Source organism: Harpegnathos saltator, unplaced genomic scaffold (genome assembly GCF_003227715.2).
Source record: "Harpegnathos saltator strain DR-91 unplaced genomic scaffold, Hsal_v8.6 scaffold573, whole genome shotgun sequence".
In the NCBI taxonomy this organism is placed as follows: Eukaryota; Metazoa; Arthropoda; class Insecta; order Hymenoptera; family Formicidae; genus Harpegnathos; species Harpegnathos saltator.
Window position 1 is genome coordinate 850,059 of NW_020230397.1, and position 19,416 is coordinate 869,474.

Genomic DNA, 19,416 nt, shown 5'->3' on the forward strand with positions numbered 1-19,416 from the left:
TTATTATTTAAATATAATGACCAAACATTAGTTTAGATTATTCCTATTGTTAATAAAAGTTTTGTTTGAATTTAACAAAATTTATTTTTTTACAGTAAATATTTTTAATATATAATAAGAAAACGGATAATCAGGACATATAAATATATCTAGTATATTATTTGTAGAACGTACTATGATTGCAAATATTTAGAGGATATACAAGATATATTGTTGTAATATCCTTTTAATATTCTTAGAATCTATCTGTTCTGTTAAAGGCAAAATCCATATATATTCTTTCAGGAACTGGATAAATATTTTATTTATTATTTTAATTTTTCGCTTGAAAACTCGCATAATTAATGCATTTAGATAAAAATCTTATCTGTAAATTAAAACACTTAAAAGTTTAAATATTGCGCCATTGCAGGGCTACTTTTTCTTCGTGTTTTTTCTACTTGTTGTATAGCGTTCGAATTTGATGATTTTTTCGTTGTTTCTATATTTTTACCGGTAAATCTTTCCATTGCCCTGGTATAAGATCCAGTACAAACTCGGCCCCAGATCTTACGATCTTCTGCGTATTGCTTATTTTTTTCCTCGCTGGATGTTCGCTGCATATCATCTTTCTTCGCACTATTATAATAATCCTTCTCTAAGAATGTGCTGGAGTTCGTGATAAGTTGAATGTCTTCCCATGACATATTTGTGTTAGATTGCACGCTAGATGGTGTGGGACAATTGTCACTGGACAAGGAAGAAGATTGAATGAAGGATAGTGGTGCCACTAATTTTACTTGTTCGTCTGACTGATTGTCAATTGCGGGTGGTTCACTCTTTGCTTGAGAGTGCGTCCGTTTATAGCTATCAGAATCATCTAACTGATCATGAGCGGTGTTATCGTTTAATATAATCTTTGCTGTTGATGTTCTCTTCCTCAAATTTTCCAAATTTTCCTTAGGATTACTCTGGGAACTATCTACTCGATGTAGAATATCTTTGAGATTTACATTCGCAGTGTCAGCGCCTGAACTTAACTTGATTGGTTCGACCTTAGATGTTTTAGGTTCGAATCTTCCATTGATCGTGGTGACAATTGTTTTCTTAGATATTGTGTCGTCATCTTTGTTTGTGGAAGTTACATTAGCATATATATAATTAGGTAATCTTTCTTTTTGGCGAACCGTCACAGCAATCTTTGATTGTGTTAATAATTTCGGTTGTATCTGGATTTTATCTTCAATAGTTTCCATCTTTTTCGGTTGTATCTGAATTTTATCTACAACAGTTTCCATCTTATCATGCCCATTGTTGGACATGAGTGCATCTCTCACGCACTGTTTATATTTTTCGTCAATTGTAGTATCGAGATTACTTCGAATACTTCCATTTTCGATGAAAATAAACTGTCTATTATTATTTTCTGATTGCAAGAGTGACTGTTGATTTGAAGATAAATTTGTATTTTCATTCCAATCGATTAATCCTCGCGAGATAGTAGCAGCGCTCTTTTTAATGTTCAACTTTGTAAAATTCTGCTCGTTCGCCTGCGTGACTAAAAAATCCTTTGCTTTATCTCGAATCTCGTCCTCGTCTTCTACATCGTCATCGTCGTAATCGTCTTCGTTACAGGAATCATTGTCGAAGCTTTTTAAAACTCCCTCGTTTTTCTCATTGCGTTTTCGGAGTTCCTCCCAATTCTTTCGTGGCTTGTAGCTTGTTTTGCGACGGATAATCTTGCTTTCGGTAATGTTAATATCCGGAATAAAAAGACGCAATGCCTTTGTACCAGTCGGGAACATCAACTCGTTAATTCTTTTCTTGGACATAATCGCTTTCAAGCTTGTCTTCGAAGCTACTTCTTGATGTTTGTTAAATGCTGAGACCAGCTGCGCTACCGTGTATTTGGGCTCTTCATTTTCCGATTCCGTTGAACGATTTTCCTTATCATCGGACGTAGCCGAGTTGTTGGAACGGCTGGAAATGTTAGAATACTGGCGCTCACAAGAACGTTTGTCTACATTGAATTCTCTATCGTGGCTTGAAGATGTGTAGTCTGAATCCTCCGTTAAGGTGTCCGACTCAATAGACTTAAGGGAGTCCATATTCTCCTCGGATTCTGAACTAAGCTTCTTCGGAGTTTGTGGTAAATCCATACTCTTCGTTTTCCGCTTCAAATTATTTGACTCGACGTTCAAATTATCTTGTTTGTCGCCATTGAAGTCATTCGTACTCGTTAACACAGTTATTGTTTGATCTCGGTTAATTTCCTGTTTGATCTTATCAGGAATTGAATTAATTTCTAATTTTGTGCAAGTGATCGCATCGTTATCATTTATTGAAAGCGCGAGTTTGGAAGATGCAATCTCTACGCCAAATTGTTTGAAAATAGGCAGTATGTCATCGGTTTGAGCGCGCTGATAACTTTTTCTTCGTCGTTTTAAACATTCTAGACTTCTGTAAATATCTAGTACATCTTGTGATTTTGACAGACATCTCAAGCCATATAACTTTTCGCGAGATTTGCTTATGGTGAGATTTATTGAATTGACGGTGCTGCTTTGTATGGAATTGGTCGCGGCGGAGCCGTTTAACAGACATGCTTGAGACTGAACACGATTTAAGCTACGTATTCTCGAAAGTATTCCACGACTCAGGCCTTGGTTTAGATTAGTGTGCGATCGACTTTGAGCTTTATTCAATAACCCCTGAGTCTGTTCTTGATTCAGCAGACAGCTTTGACTCGTACAACTCAGATTGGTCTTGGATGAATTCAAACTAGTCTGAGAATTTGTTGGACTAGGAAAATCTTCGCTACCTGCTAAGCTGCAATAACTTTCTGTAATGCACTGATTTAGACACATTTCGCTCTGACTTAAAAGGCAATCCTGTAAATTTTGTTGTTGATGCTCTCGATCGTGAACGTCCACGCAAAGATTCGCCTGACTGGTTGTTTGGCTTATTAGAGCCGCTCTTCTCAAATTTTCTCGGCTGACAACGCGTTCTAGAAGAACTTCTCTTGATTTCGACAAGTATCTTCGTAAATGTGGAGAAGCTTGCATGGGAGCACCTCGCAGCCAATCGTGGCGCAGGCATTGTTTCGCAGTCATTCGTGCACTGAAAAAGAAAATAAAAATTGATTATTTTTTATTAAAGGTATGTTAAAATGAATTTAATTTTACATTGATATCATGTGATTCTATTATAGACTTAAGATAAATATATCAAATGTACAAAATTAAATTAGTAAATGCCGGAAAAATATTATAATGAATAATATAAAATAAATATTAAAAAAATTTCTTTGATTTAAAATCCCTAGAAAAACTAAGAAAAATGTTTGAGATATACTTATTTAAAGTCGCTTAGTTTTTGCCCTTTTTGCTTTGAAATGCACTTATTTTAATAAGAAAATGAATTAATATATTAATCAAAATATTTTCCATTGTTTTCTATTACTTTTTCCCATCTTTCTGGCAAACGTTGGATTCTGTGACGATAGAACGAGTTGTTTTTTTAAGCAAACTATTTATCTACCCATTTTTGGACTCTTCATAATTGAAGACGTGTGTCTCGGCGAACGTGTATTGCATCGATTAGAAAAAATGGCAATTTGATGGAGCCAAGTTTGGAAAATAGGCTGGGTATATATACGGTGGGGGGGGGAGGGGAAGAACTTCCCATTCTCCAATAGTGTTTCTTTTATGGTTCTTACAACATGTAGTCGCACGTTATTATGTAAAAGAATCACTTTGTGTCTATTACTGGCTACTGACGGTCTTTTTCGCATCAATTTATCGTTCAATCGATACAATTGTTGTTAGTAGTGATCAGTTATGACTGTTTTGTTTCGTTGCAAAAGCTTATAATAAAGCATGCCTTCCTGGTCCCATTAAATACAAAATAATGTCTTATAACAATGAATATTTCGTTTTGGTGTTGATATGAATGGTTGGCCAAAGTCCACCCATGATTTCCTCTGCTTGGGATTATTAACCCTTGTTATGCACTGTGGGGTCAAAACGAAAGATTTTCGATGATAATTTACGGTATGTTAATTTTCGAAAATAGGACTTGTACTGTCATCTACTGTTAGTTCTGTGTCTCTTCTTTCAGCTCAAGCACGATGTGCCATGATTTAAGCGTCAGTACGATTCTGACTGTGAAGTGAAGTTGACACTCTCCGGTCTGGAGAAACTTTTTTGAAAGTCCTACTATTGTATTCATTTTTTTCTTAAAGTGACATATCTTAAGAATACTTCCTCAAAATTTTAACAAAAAATATTAAAAATTACGTTCGCTACAATATCTTAAGTAAAAAATATCATTTTTTGTGCTCTTTTGCTTTATAAATTTTTTTTTTAAGATCAAATTCACAAAAGCTACGCTATCATTTAAAAATATATTTGAAATATATCCTGGAATTTTTGCCAATCCAAAAAAATAATAATTTCATTGCAATACGCATTTTTGTAACTGGAATCGCGAGAGACCCAATATGACCATTATGCGATTCTACAGAAGTGTGCATAAGGTTTAAAATAAATCTACTTTTTATCACTAGTCACAATGCGCCACAAACAAAAAACTTTTTTTCTCAGCCTGGTAAGCAAGGAAGCCGCGATAGACAGATGACTTAAAATGGTATGGTATTATATTTTTGGACAATTCATGTGGCAGCTATTTTCCTTTCTTTTGAATTTTTCCCATGATACGTAAACGCTAAGAAACTAGCTATTGAATAATAATGAATACCTTTGATAATTATTCAAGTGTTTGAATTGGACTTTCATCCAATAATATTTGCAATTTGGTGCCCTTAAATTTTTTCGGCTGTGCGCCACGTTTTTCGTCTTCCATATTGAAATCACCACATCTGAATCGTCTAAACCACTCTCTACATGTTCTTTCTGATGGAGCTTGCTCACTATAAGTTTCAGAAATTAATCGATGCGCTTCAGCTGCAGTTTTTTTCAAATCAAAGTAGTGAAGAAGTACATATCGAAAAAACCATTTATCATATTTCATTTTAAATCGATTAAGATATATTTCTGTTTTCCCAAAAATAAACCTTTGCGCACTAAATTTTATTGATAGACGTCCAACCTTCAAAAGACAATCAGCTTCAGCTATTAAAGCATATCACTTTTGCAGCTGGAATCATCCCTTGTGAGTGGTGGAAACTAAGTTTATCACTTAATAATCAGCTTGTTTCTTCAATTAAAAGCCATTATTCTTCGACAAAAATGCTGAAATATCCATATGAAAAATTGAAGTAAATTTAACATTGAGATTAAAAGACCTCGCGTACTTGAAACGCATTGATTATACAGGATGTACGAAAAGTATTGAAACCCCTTAATATCTCGGAAAATACGCATTTTATAAAAAGATGTTTTGTACAAAGTTAGTAGGGTATTTTAAAGCGTATTATATGGCAATATTATTATGACCTTAAATAGCGTTGTCAAGGTCACGTGAAAGTCATTTTAAATTTCTTAAATAGAAGCCCCTATTTTTCATTACATGTTCTTGTAGCTTATCTTAAGGGCTTTCCAAAACACTATAAATAAATGTTTTCTCGTTAGATATTTTTCGAGTTACAAGAAAGCTAAAAGTTGCAATACCGCCGGCATTAGCATTACCCAAGATGTACTGTGTGGAGGTTACATGGGCGGATTTACACCTCTTTTGTGTACGCGTGTGTGGTACACGCGCGCGGGCGCGCGACGTGTGCTTTCGTGTATACAAGGTGTTTCTGAATGGTCTATACAAATTTTCAGAGTTCCAGAGATTTCAAATGTTCCAGAGACCAAAACAAGCAAAAATGTCATATGAACATGGAGTTGAAAACGCTTCTTTCTAGAGTTATAACGGTTTGAAGTTTTCCTGCAGTAGAAGAAATTATAACGTTAAATCGTATAGGAGTTACAAGCTGTATTTATTTATTTCTACGGGTATAACAAGACAATACATTTGCTATAGCAAATGTTCAAAATGGCCTCTGTTAGATTTCAAGGGAGCCTGTGCACGTCGTCGCATTGATTGGCGAACCCATTGGAAAATACCAAGTTACGGATGATGTCGCAGCCATCCAGGATCCGCTGACGAAGAGTTGCAACATCTGGTACTGGGACAGAATAAACAAGAGTTTTCAAATACCCCTAGAAGAAGAAATCCAATGGATTCATGTCAGGTGAGCATGCTGGCCACGATATTGGTCCTTCCCGATCTATCTATCGACCAGGATAGGTGGCATTTAATAATTCTCTGGCGGGTCGACTGAAATGGGATAGTGCATACATAAACCGTCATACATAAACCACATTCTTTGTCGTGTAGGCAATAGCACATTCTCTAGGAGTCTTGGAAGTTGATTTTCTAGGAAATCGCGATAAGTTTCAGCATTTAATCTAGCTGGTAAAAAATACGGCCCAATCAAGTGATCACCGATAATTCCTGCTCAAATTCCTGCTCAAAATCAGGCCAAATTGCTGCTGATACCGAGATTGCACAATACCGTGAGGATTTTCTTCTGCCCAGAGGTGATTGTTGTGAAAATTAATTATTCCATCTCTGTTAAAACCAGCTTCATCTGTAAACAATAAAGAAGAATCAAAAACTGAATCCACATACTGCTGTAAAAACCATTGAGAAAACACCAATCTTGCTGGAGAGAGTCTCTGGACTCTCTGCAAATGATATGGATAAAGTAGCTGTTCACGCAGAACTCTCCATAATCCGGTAATGTGAGATACATGTTCTGCTCTTGCAATTTTTCTTGTACTGATTGTTGGGATTGTTGTCAACTCGATCTAAAATGCTTTCTTCAACATCAGTAGTTCGAACAGTTCTTGAAGCACCATAATTGGCTGTTACCGGCCTGAATTGCTCAGTTTCACATAATCGGCGGTCAACTATACAAACGTTTGATGATTTGGAGTTCGATGGTCTAGAAAAGTTTTTTGGTACATTCGAGAGGCTAACCGTCCATTTTCACCGACACGGCCATATATCAGATAGATATCCGCCAATTCTTCAAATGAATATTCATTCATGTTTTTAAAATAGGCTTACAAATAAGCTTTGCAGGATACTTTCAACTGAAATGCTTGCTTTTGGAGTTATGATGCTTTGAAATTTTCCAATGACTAAAAAACTTGTCATGTCAAATTACGTAGTCTTACTTCAAAACAAAACTAAATAAAAAATTCAAATGAAAAGCTCGAATATAGCAAGAAACTCCAGGCCGTCGAATTCCAAACCATCAAACATTCAGCAATTAATCGGCGATTATGAAAAATTGGACAATTCAGGCCGGTAACAGTCAACAATGGTGCTTCAAGAACTGTTCGAGAACTGTTCGAATCTGATGTTGAAGAGAGAAAATTTTTCTTAAGACAGTATTTTGAATTGTAATAACTTTTTTTATACTGCAGTAAAATTTCGAATCATCATAACTTTATAAGTAAGCGTTGTCGACCCTATGTTCATGTGTGATATTTTCTGCTTGTTTTGGTCCCTGGAACATATCCTGAAAGTTTATACAGACCATTCAGAAACATCCTGTATACATATATATTTTTATTTAACCCTTTAATTGCTATGGTCGAGATAACTCGAGTGTGGAAAAATGGCGGCCTTGCTACGATCGAGTTTACTCGATTTGGACTTTCAATGTGTGTGGTATTGCGTATGGTATTTTTTTTTAATTTAAAAATGTGAATTTGTGAAAATCTCTGAGGATCATCAGCAAATTATAAAATATTTTATAATTGTAAAAATAACTCAGCAAAAAGGGTCATATTAGTCATTTAATATCTCAGCAGTTAAAGGGTTAAGTGTGCATAAATACCGCTACATGTTTTTGAGCGTGGTTTCCAGATTTTTCCCCGCTAGACTATTTCCTTTGGGGTTACCTCAAAAATAAAGCCTACAGCACAAAACCTCGGAATTTAAACGAACTTCGTTAAATAAATGACGAGATATATTTGATATCTTTCCATTTTTGCGAAAATGCCATTTCCAATTTTTATACTAGACTGGCACATTGTCAGACTGTTAATGACCAGCAATTTGAGCATTTATTATGAATGCAAACGAGTAGTATAGCTAGGCCGGTTCTAACTCAATTTGCAAAAATGTTTTGCAAAATTCGCTCTTTATTAATTAAATATTTTCATTAATAGCCCCCCTCTTTATTGATACCCCCTTCTTTATCGATACCCCTCTTTATTAATACCCCCTCCTTTATTGATACTCCCTCTTTATTAATATCCCCCCTCCTTCCTAGAATTTTTTGATTCTAGGGGCAAGATGGCGGTCGTAACGTCACGCATATGTCCAGAGAAAAACGTGCCGGAATGTTGCTAAACTCGAACCTGGGCCCTTGCGCCCATTTTTTTCAAACACTAATTTTTTTACACTGACTTCTAAGCTCATTTCTGTTACTTCAGTATTATTCTCTTATATTAGGTATGTGGATTAATTCTGTTACTTCAGTATTATTCTTTTATATTAGGTAGATGAATTAATTCGGTCCATCTGGCGGTCAATTGCTGTACTATGTAATTTTCTAACCTCTAATGTCTGCAAAAGGCTTTATTTTTTAGTTTTGATATCTGGCAATAATATTCAGTTGATTTAATAAATGTTTGGGTTTGTAATAATAACATCGTGTTTATCTGATTCGAAAATGTCAAAATTCGAGCCAAAAAAGCATCATTTCCGGGAATTTCTCATTTTCTGTTTTCATTTGAAGAAAAGCCGTTGTAGCTCATTGAATACTCGTAGAAGCTTATGGTGAAAGTGCTCCCACCGATAAATCATGCAGAGAATGGTTTCGACGTTTCAAAAGTGATGATTTCAATGTCGATGATAAACCTCGTCCAGGTCAGCCGAAGAAGTTCGAGGACGAGGAATTGCAGGCGCTAATCGATGAAGATCCGTGTCAATCGCAACATGAGCTCGCGCAATTGTTGAATGTTGATCGATCAACAATTTCTGTGCGCTTGACAGCCATGGGAAAGATTTACAAAGAAGGAAGATGGATGCCATACGAAAGAACTGAAAGAAAGAGACATCGAGGGACGAAAAGCCATGTCTGAAATCTTGCTTGCCAGGCAAAAAAGAAAAGTTTTTTGCATCGTATTGTGATTGGAGACGAAAAGTGGATATATTTCGATAATCCCAGACGAAGGAAATCCATTAGCGACCCAGGAAAACCATCCACATCGATACCAAAGCGGAATATTCACGGCAAGAAAGTAATGCTCTGTATATGGAACCAGAAGGGTGTAGTGTATCATGAACTATTAAAACAGAGCCAAACCATCACTGCCAAACTTTACCAACAACAATTGATCCGTTTAAACAATGCATTGAAGAGTAAGCGGCCGGAATATGCAAAGAGACACGATAAAGTGATCTTCCAGCATAATAACGCTCGGCCACATGTTGGAAAGATTGTGAAGGCTACCTTGAAAACATTTGGCTGGGACGTTTTACTTCACCCGCCGTAATCACCAGACATTACTCCATCCGATTATCACTTGTTCAGGTCGATGGCACATAGGCTTTCGGACCAGCACTTCAACAATTATGAAGAAGTAGAGAAATGGCTCAATGAATGGATCGCTTCGAAGGACGAGTCGTTTTTCCATCACGAAATACAACAACTGCCAGATAGATGGAAAAAAATAATAGCAAGCGATGACAAATACTTTGATTAATGTACTTTTTCATGTTTTTTCATACTAAAATCTTTTTTGGAAGAAAAAAACGGACCGAATTAATTCACACACCTAATATTATTCTTCAGTCACTATATATTAAGAAAAGACATGGAGATAATTCGTGAAAAAATTCTTTCAAAAAACCACCTCTAAATGTAATAATATGACAAAAATCACACTTGGCAGTGATCATACTACAAAAAAAAGAATTTTATTACTCTTCAGTTTATGTATATTTTGAATCGACAGCAGAATCATTTGAAGAAAAGGTTTGATGAGAAAACTATCTCTCACTTTTATAATACACCCAAAATCACCCTTAGAATTGCAATACGACTAAAAGTAGACTCCGAAATAAAAAAACATAAAATTGCAATAATAAATCGGGGTACATTTCATTATCATACATTCCCTCGCCTTTTACACAGCTTAGTGCTTTTTGATATCGTGAGACTCCTCGCCTCTTACGAATTGGAGTGTTTTTTTATTGTGAATCCCCTTGCTCCTTACAAGTCGGGATAGTTGATTATTGAGTCTTCTCGCCTTTCACAATTCGGTGGTTACGACAGCTGTATGATAAATACCCGTGTTTAATGACAGATAATGCCACTGACGTAAAATCTATATACCACCGTGTAACGCCATTTTTTGAACGACGCCTGTCAAAATTTCAGACAGACCCATGCGATTTCTTTTTGTTTCCAAACTGTTTGTTTCCAAAAATGGCTTAGCAAAAAGCGGTTCGCGTCAAACGAGAGAATCATCGCAGAAACAGAAGCCTATTTTGCGGAGTTCGACCAATCATATTTTTTGGATGGCTTAAAAAATTGGAATATTGTTGGACTAAGTGTATCGAGTTGAAAGGAGACTATATTCAGAAATAAATGAAAAAAATTAAAAAAACATGCGTTTCTTTCCTTAACATGGGTACCTATCATACAGCCCTCGTATTTGAGATGCTATTAGATTTTCATTTTTCATAGAATGTTCGGAAACAATGCATATAGGAACGATGTTCACATTTAGCATCTCACGTCCTCCATATTGGATCCACCGTTTTTTATTTTCCAGTTTTTACTTTAAATTCGTAATTAACGACTCGAAAAATCCCCGAGTATTAAGTTTGAAATCAATTAGCTCATTTTTAGAATTTTATGTTCGCTATATTGGATTCGCCATTTTAATTTTCTCAGTTTTGACCTCAAATTCATAATCTGTGACCATAAAATCCCTATATACCAGGAAATGATTAAATTTAAATCAACAGAAATAATTTGGCTGTGAAAGGGTTAAAACAGTTTTAATCGACTACTAGGTCTTATTTCAGCCTTTTGTCCTTGTCCTCCAAATTAAACTCTAAAATCCTACAAAATTCTACGAACGCTTTTGTATTTTGAGGAATATCAGTTTGATAAGAGAACTCATAAAATGACATAATAATTATACCTTGGGTCTAGCAACAAAAGTTTTGCAACAAAGTCTTTTGCCTGCGCCGAAACATCTTCGAATATCTCTTCAGGAAAATCTACCTCTCCTAAGGATATATTTTGGAAAGTTTCTTGATCGGATTCGCCACCAAACGGTGAGAAGCCCGTCAGCAGTACATAAGTTGTGACACCAAGTGACCTAAAATGTAATATCGTTTTTGTAGAAAGAAACGTTTTCGTAAAAAGAAACACTGATGTACATGCTAGATAAAATAAGGAAAAAAATTAAAGAAAGAAACACTATAATCTTACCACATATCAGCTGCCAGAGTAATCGGCTCATAATGCAATATTTCGGGCGCTGAAAGAGAGAAAGACAAATCTGATTGAAGAAATGTGTGTATGTGCACACTTATTTGTGACAGTTTTCATATATTTTTTATATTATAAAGTTAGAATGCATAAAATAATCACGAGCTATCACGTATAAGTTTGTGTAGTAATCGGTTATTAGACGCTGAAATGATAATTTAAAAGACATTCGACGTCTCAATTTCAACGGAAGACAAGAAAAAGATAATTATCTTTATTATGTTCTTATCTATTACAAAGTATTGATATAATATAATGATTGACATAATATCAGGTATAGTAAAAAGAAATCCATCATTTTTCCAATATATGGCTTTAGTTATCTGTATCTCGCGTTGTATAAGTCCGATCGGGTTCCACTAGATGGCGTTAGAAAGATGAGATTTCGTACTAAAAAAACTTTTCTGACAGTTTTGTAATTAGTTGACTCAGTTTTGTTTGAGCGCGCGTCAAATATGGACACTAGCAAAGAGAAAATACGCTATATTTTACAGTTTTTCTTCGATAAAGGCGAAAACGCAAGCCAGGCGGCTGAAAATGTGAATAGTGTTTATGGTCCTGATACTGTAACAGCCAATCACGCGCAATTTTGGTTTCGTCGATTTCGTTCCGGTAATTTCGATGTCAAAGATGCACCACGCATTGGAAGGCCAATTGTCGAAAATATCGATAAAATCATGGACATTGTCGAGTCCGACCGTCATGTAAGCACTGTTTCGATTGCCCAAGAGCTAAAGATTGCACAAAAAACCGTTTGGAACCATTTGAATAAGGCTGGATACAAAAAGAAGCTCGATGTATGGATGCCACACGAGTTAACGAAAAAGAACCTCATGGACCGAATTTCCATCTGCGAATCGCTGCTGAATCGCAACAAAATCGACCCATTTCTGAAGCGGTTGGTCACTGGTGATGAAAAGTGGATCACTTACGACAACGTCAAGCGAAAACGGTCGTGGTCGAATCGCGGTGAACCGGCGGAAACGGTGGCCAAGCCAGGATTGACGGCCAGGAAGGTTTTGCTGTGTGTTTGGTGGGATTGGCAGGGAATTATCTACTATGAGCTGCTCCTTTACGACAAAACTCTTAACTCGGAACTGTACTGTCAACAATTGGACCGTCTGAAGGAAGCAATCGCCCAGAAGCGGCCAGCTTTGGCCAATAGGAGAGGAATTGTGTTCCATCAGGACAACGCCAGGCCACACATCGATAGTGACTCGTCAGAAGCTCCGGGAGCTTGGATGGGAGGTTCTTATGCATCCACCTTATAGTCCGGACCTGGCACCAAGTGATTACCATCTGTTCCTGTCCATGGCGAACAATTTTGCTGGTGAAAAATTCGCTTCAAAAGAGGCTTGTGAAAATCGACTGTCTTAATTTTTTGCCAATAGGGACGAGGGCTTCTATGAGAGAGGCATAATGAAATTACCTTCAAAATGGCAACAAGTTATCGAACGAAACGGCGCATATTTGACCTAAATCGAATCATTCTAACTATGGTAATTAAAGCCTTCAATTTCATGCAAAAATAATGGATTACTTTTTACTACACCTAATATAATGAAAAGCTAATATTTACGTCATGAACTTTCACATTAGCTTCTATTATAACCGATTATCTTATAATTCGGTAAGTAATGATTCGCATTTGTGACCATGAAATACTTCTAGTATCATTACAAAAAATCTATGAAAATGAAAATTGTTTTTCAAACAAGTCTACAGTAGCGTTCAGTGCTTATTTCGTTTCATAATCTTCACTATCCATGTCTTATTTTGTGCGTATATCATCTTATATTGGTCTGGGAAAAAGTTCGTGGCATTTTTTTAGTAAAATTCAACTGGTTTTCTTATAGTGTGAAAATGAATTTATTTAAACCAAATATGCTCCATTATTATCGACAATGTTTCGCCATTTTTCGGGTAGAGCCATGATGTCATCGGTGAAGAACTTCTGTGGTTTCTGGTTGAAAAACTGAATCAAGTAGTTTTCACAGGCTTCTTTTGAAACCAGTTTAATTCCATTGAGAGAGTTCTGCAGAGATCGGAACAAGTGATAGTCAGAGGGTGCTATGTCTGGACTATACGGTGGATGCATCAAAACTTCCCAACCAAGCTCTCGCAATTTTTGACGGGTCATCAAAGAAGTGTATGGTCGAGCATTGTCATGACGGAAGACAACACCTTTCCTATTATTCAATTCGGGCCGTTTTCTTTCAATTGCCTGGCGTAATCTCTCTAGTTGTCCACAGTAGAGTTGAGAATCAATGGTCTGACCAACTAGAAGTAGCTCATGGTGGACGATTCCCTTCCATCCTTACCACACACACAGCATCACCTTTTTCGGCGTCAATCCTGGCTTCGCGAACGCTTGTGATGGCTCACCATCCCTTATCCACGATCTTTTACGCTTCCGATTGTCGTACGTGATCCATTTTTCATCACCGGTTATGACACGTTTCAGAAATGGCTCGATTTCATTGCGTTTCAGCAACGCATCGCAGATGTTAATTCGGTCTATCATGTTTTTCGCGCTCAACTCATGAGGAACCCATACATCGCGCTTCTTTTTGTAGCCAGCTTTGTGTAAATAATTCAAAACAGTTTTGTGGTCAATGCCTAGCTCCATACCAATATCGACATTGCTGATATACTTATCTTGCTGGACTTTTTCAAGAATTTCATCAGTTTTTTCAGTGATTGGACGACCAGAGCGTGACTCATCTTTCACATCAAAATTACCAGAACGAAAGCGAGCGAACCATTTCCGCACAGCAGATTTTGATAAAGTACCTTCACCGTACACAGCACAAATTTTTTCACAAGCCTGCGCAGCGTTCTTCCTTTTGTCGTAATAATATTGCAAAATATAGCGCAATTTTTAGGAAGTAAAGGATCCACTCAAATATCTCAGAAACACTGCGTTAAATCGAAAAATGGCGGATCCACTATGGCAACTTCAAATGGCTAACTTTGATATGACATTATTATTTAATTTCGGAAATCTGATAACAAATTCGTGATCAGCGATTCAAAAAACCTCCACGTACCTATTTCTGTGGAAATTGAAGGATTTTGAACATTTTTGTCCACCATATTGGATCCGCCATTTTGAATTTCGAAATTCTGACCCCGGATTCGTAATCGGCAATTTCGAAAACCCCAAGATATCAATTATCATTCATATAGCTATAATTGTTTGTCATGGATTTTTTGTACAAAAACGCTGTTTTTTTGCATTTAACTATTTATGTAAACAATTTTATGAACAATTTATGAGAATTACACATTGAAACATTAATATACTACACTTAATAACATAATACTCGAATGAAAACATAAAACATAAATAAAAAACAGCAAGAAAATCGGGTTTTTTATACTTGAAAAACGTAATAAAATGAAATAAAAAAGGTGGGACTCCAGAATCCCGCTGTGTTTCAAAAGGTTAAAAGAACATTTAGAAATTATACAGTTAATTTACTATGATATTTAAATTTTGAATTTTATTATGAAAAGATATACTACAATTGCGCAATGCAAGTTAATATAATTTTCATTATTAGCATGATATGTTAGCCGACAGAAATTCTCTTCGTATGCCTCTCTAAATTATAAAATTTATATCAACGCATATAAAGCAATCTGTCAAAGGTTGAAAAGAATCAGAAGATGATGAAGATTACTCACCAACGTAATCCGGCGTGCCAAGAATTTCTCGAATTTCAGTACCTTCGAGGATCACTCTCGATATTTCAAAGTCACATAGTTTAACGTCACATTCCGGAAAAGTACTCATCATGACCAAATTCTGGGGCTATAAAATTGAAAAAAGAATTCTTGCATTAGTCATATATAAAGTGTTCAAAAAGTTCCGATACAGCCGGATAACTTTTGAAATATTGGTTATTGTAAAATATTTGGTTGCTGTAAAAATCTAAAGAAAATTCTGTAATATTTTATTCAATCAAGTGAACATTGGCAACGTATTCCGTTACTGCACGGTGCTCTCAAGGTTAAATCATTATTTGCCCTTTGAATGATCCTCAACATTTGCCTCGACTCCTACAACCTGAATGCTCAACAACCTGAACACGCTCTTCAGAATCCGGAGTAAAAAATAGGGATTCCTATTTAAAAAACACGAGTTGACCTTCAAATGACCTTGAAAATAGAGGTCAAGGTTAAAGTCAAGGTCATCATGAGGTAGCTCACTTAAATCCCTATAACTTTTATTCAGGTCATTTTCCTTGAAACCTCAATACTGAAGAGTTATTAGGATGGTCCGTTACTTTTGGGATATCCTGTATATATAAGGGTGTCCCGTTTTAATAGTGCACCTCGATTATCATTGCAGAAAGTACTCGGATGGAAAAATGTTTTAGACAAAAGTTGTATGACTTCGAGGGGGACATTAGTGCCATTAGTGTGACCTTGAATAGTTGCTTGAAGGTCAGGTGAAGGTCATCTTCAATTTCTTTAATAGAACCACCTACTTTTCATGACATATTTTTCTAGCTTACATCAAGAGCTTTCCAAAAACCTATAAAGTACCTTTTTGTTAAATACTTTTTATCTTATAAGGTAAATCAGAGCACCGTCCGGCCGGTCAAGGCAAGATTAGTAAACGACTCAGCCAGTCAAAGCAAAATCGGTAAACGACTCAAAAATTCAGAAAACGATAGAGAAAATTTTATGTTAAAAACGTATCGTTCTTCTATTCCGGACTCTTCTACATCGGACTTTTATTCCGTGTCGTCGCGCAGTTTCTGATCTAAACAAACAATGGAAGTTTATTCATTGTAAAAAAATCAGTCAAACGCATATTATTATCTACTAACTTTTTCTTGTTAGGATAAAAACTTTTCGTATTTTTGCGAAGTTTTTTGTTTCCTTATTATAATTGTTTTGTTTTTTTTATTATAATTATGGCCGATTATCCACCAAATTAAATTGTGAGTATGATTTATATGTTGGGTAAGGCCAGAAATAATTACTCGGCAGCAGAAAGGCTTTATGTTGAAAAATTCCCAGACAGATGCCATCCCGATAGGAGAGTAATAAAGAAACTTTGTGACAAAGCTAAATAGAGCATTCTTAAACGAATACGTCGAAAATCGGGCCCTAACGAGATTACATCGTTGACTGCTGTAGACGCCGTTGTCTTGAATTCTCAAATCTCTACGAGATAAATTGAGGAGCAACACGATATACCCAAATCAACAGCCAATCGTGTGCTCAGGGCCAACAAGTTCTATTCATACCACATTCACCTAACCCAACAATTGGAAAAAAGGGACTTCCAACACCATATACGTTTTTGTAACTGGGCTCAAAATCAAACCCCCGATCCAGCTAATATCCTCTTTTTTGATAAAGACACGATCTGTAACAAAGGGGGCGTTAATTTACGTAACTGTCATTATTATTCAGATGTGAATCCACATTGACAAAGAAGCCGAGAATTCCAAAGGCAGTGGTCTATTAACGTCTGGGTAAGCATTCTGGGAGATATGATTGTGGGTCCATACTTCTTTGAAAGAAACGTCAATACGGCAAACTATTTAAGATTTCTTCAAAATGACTTGCTCAACCTGAGACATATCGATAATAACGTACTCAGCCGAATGTGGTTTCAACAAAACGGAGTACCGGCTCATAGATCTCGATTACAGAATATTTAAATGAAAGATTCCCGAATAAGTGGATTGGTATAGGCAGCCGAATTCAAGAATGGCCTCCAAGGTCACGATTTGACGTTTTTAGATTTTTATTTCGAGGGATACATTAAAAACAAAGTTTTTTCGGAACAACCTACGACTGTAGAAGATACGAAAGACCGTATCAGAGAAGCATGCAGAAATATTAATGCTTCAAAAAGTTAAGGACGATTTTCGACATAGACTTGAACTATGCATACAAGTAAACAGCCAGGTTTTCGAATACCTGAAGTAATTAAACGCAAGCCCAGATCTTGTCTTGACTGGCTGGGTCGTTTACCAATCTTGCCTTGATTGGCTAGGTCGTTTACCGATCTTGCCTTGACTGGCTGGGTCGTTTACCGATCTTGCCTTGACAGGCTGGATCGTTTGACGATCTTGCCTTAACTGGCTGGGTCGTTTATCAATCTTGCCTTGACCGGCCGGACCATGCCCCGATCTTGCTTTATAAGTTAAAAAGTATTTTACAAAGAGGTACTTTATTATAGGTTTCTTAAAAGCTCTCGACGTAAGCTAGAAGAATATGTCATGAAAAGTAGGTGGTTCTATTAAAGAAATTGAAGATAACCTTCACCTGACCTTCAAGCAACTATTGAAAGTCACACTAATAGCACCATCTTATGTCTCCCTCAAAACCATGCAACTTTTGTTTAAAACATTTTTCCATCCGAGGACTTTTTGCAATGATAATCGAGGTGCACTATTAAAATGGGACACCCTGTATAATTTCATATGATTATATGTATACTGGGTGTCTTGAACCACCCAGGTCACCCGATTTCTTTTTTTTTCTTGTGAACGCAACATTTTAGAGAAAATTGTTTCAGAAAAAAGGTGTATGGTTTCAAAGAGGACATAAAACAATTAAATCATTTTGTTTACAAATGACGCCAATTTCAAGATATTCATTGGTTATTATTTTTCTTAAATAGAAACCCTAATTTTTTATATCATCTTTTTCTATGAATTAATTTTAACAACTTTTATCTGTAATATTTTTTTATTTGCTTAATAGTTTTTGAGATATTTAAGGAAAACTTAGTAATTTTTTCAATACTTAACTTACGATATCTCGCTAACTATTCGGAAAAAAAATAAAACTAGACTTTTTTACTCTATTTGGTCTCAAGAATGTATTGTTACAATAGTGTCCTAACTTTTGTTAACTTATCGAAAATTTCAAAATTGTCAAATTAACAAAAGTCAGGGCGCTATTATAACAATATATTCTTGAGACCAAGTAAAGTAAAAATGTCTAGAACTATTTTTTTTCCGAGAAATAGCAAAATATCGTAAATTAAATCTTGAAAATGTTACTGAGTTTTCCTTAAATATCTCAAAAAATATATATACAGGCAAATAAAAAAATGTTTTAGACAAAAATTGTTCAGATTAATTGGTAGAAAAAGATGATGTGATAAAAAATTCGGATTTCCATTTAAGAAAAGCAATTATCAGTGAATATCTGGAAAATGACACTATCTATAACCAAACCAATATAGTTGTTTTATGTCTCCCTTGAAACCATACAACTTTAATCTGAAACATATTTTCGAAAAATATATATTTTCCGAAATTTTTAGAAGTTTCTAGACTTTTTGTAAACCCTGTATATTTTGACCTAAATGTTATTATATTATGAAAAAGCTCATATCAAACTCGTAAAGAGACACTATTATAAGTTTCTTTATAAATTGAATAAAAATAATTATATAGAATCATATTTGATTTTATATTGATTGTGTGTACAGATTACGTACAAATACTAATATGATACGTTTAAATGCATATATAAATATTTGTTTTAATTAATATATAATACATAATTAAATATAATATTTTACTTCATCATATATGTCAAAAACTAAAAGAAAAGAAATAAGTGGGGGAGAAAGTAAAGGGACATGAAAAAGAAAAAGTGAGAAAGCTTTGCTTACGAAGATACATGGACAGTCAGAATTTAAATCATGATCGAGATAATTCCGTACTTGGTTCTTCGCTTCGGATGAACGCGATAACAATCACAAGCATCTTTTTGTGTCATATACCATTAGATACAATAATAAGTTATTTTCGCAGACGACAAGAAATATTCGCTTTTACAAATGAAATGTTATAAATCTTATTATTACGCATTATTATAAGTGAATGTTATTAATCGGAACGAGACTCGAAATTAGT

General features: G+C 35.4%; 1 protein-coding gene across 1 annotated transcript in view; it reads right to left on the minus strand.

Annotated features, from left to right (window-relative positions):
- Positions 1-223: 223 nt before the first annotated feature.
- Positions 224-19,416, minus strand: part of LOC105184458 (probable serine/threonine-protein kinase MARK-A) — a 35,861-nt gene continuing 16,668 nt past the window's right edge. The window contains exons 4-7 of the mRNA XM_011143276.3: positions 15,206-15,332; positions 11,456-11,504; positions 11,163-11,342; positions 224-3,099 (exon numbers count right to left, since the gene is read on the minus strand). Coding sequence (XP_011141578.1) covers positions 384-3,099; positions 11,163-11,342; positions 11,456-11,504; positions 15,206-15,332 — 3,072 coding nt within the window. The 3' untranslated portion in view covers positions 224-383. The remainder of the gene's footprint in view (positions 3,100-11,162; positions 11,343-11,455; positions 11,505-15,205; positions 15,333-19,416) is intronic.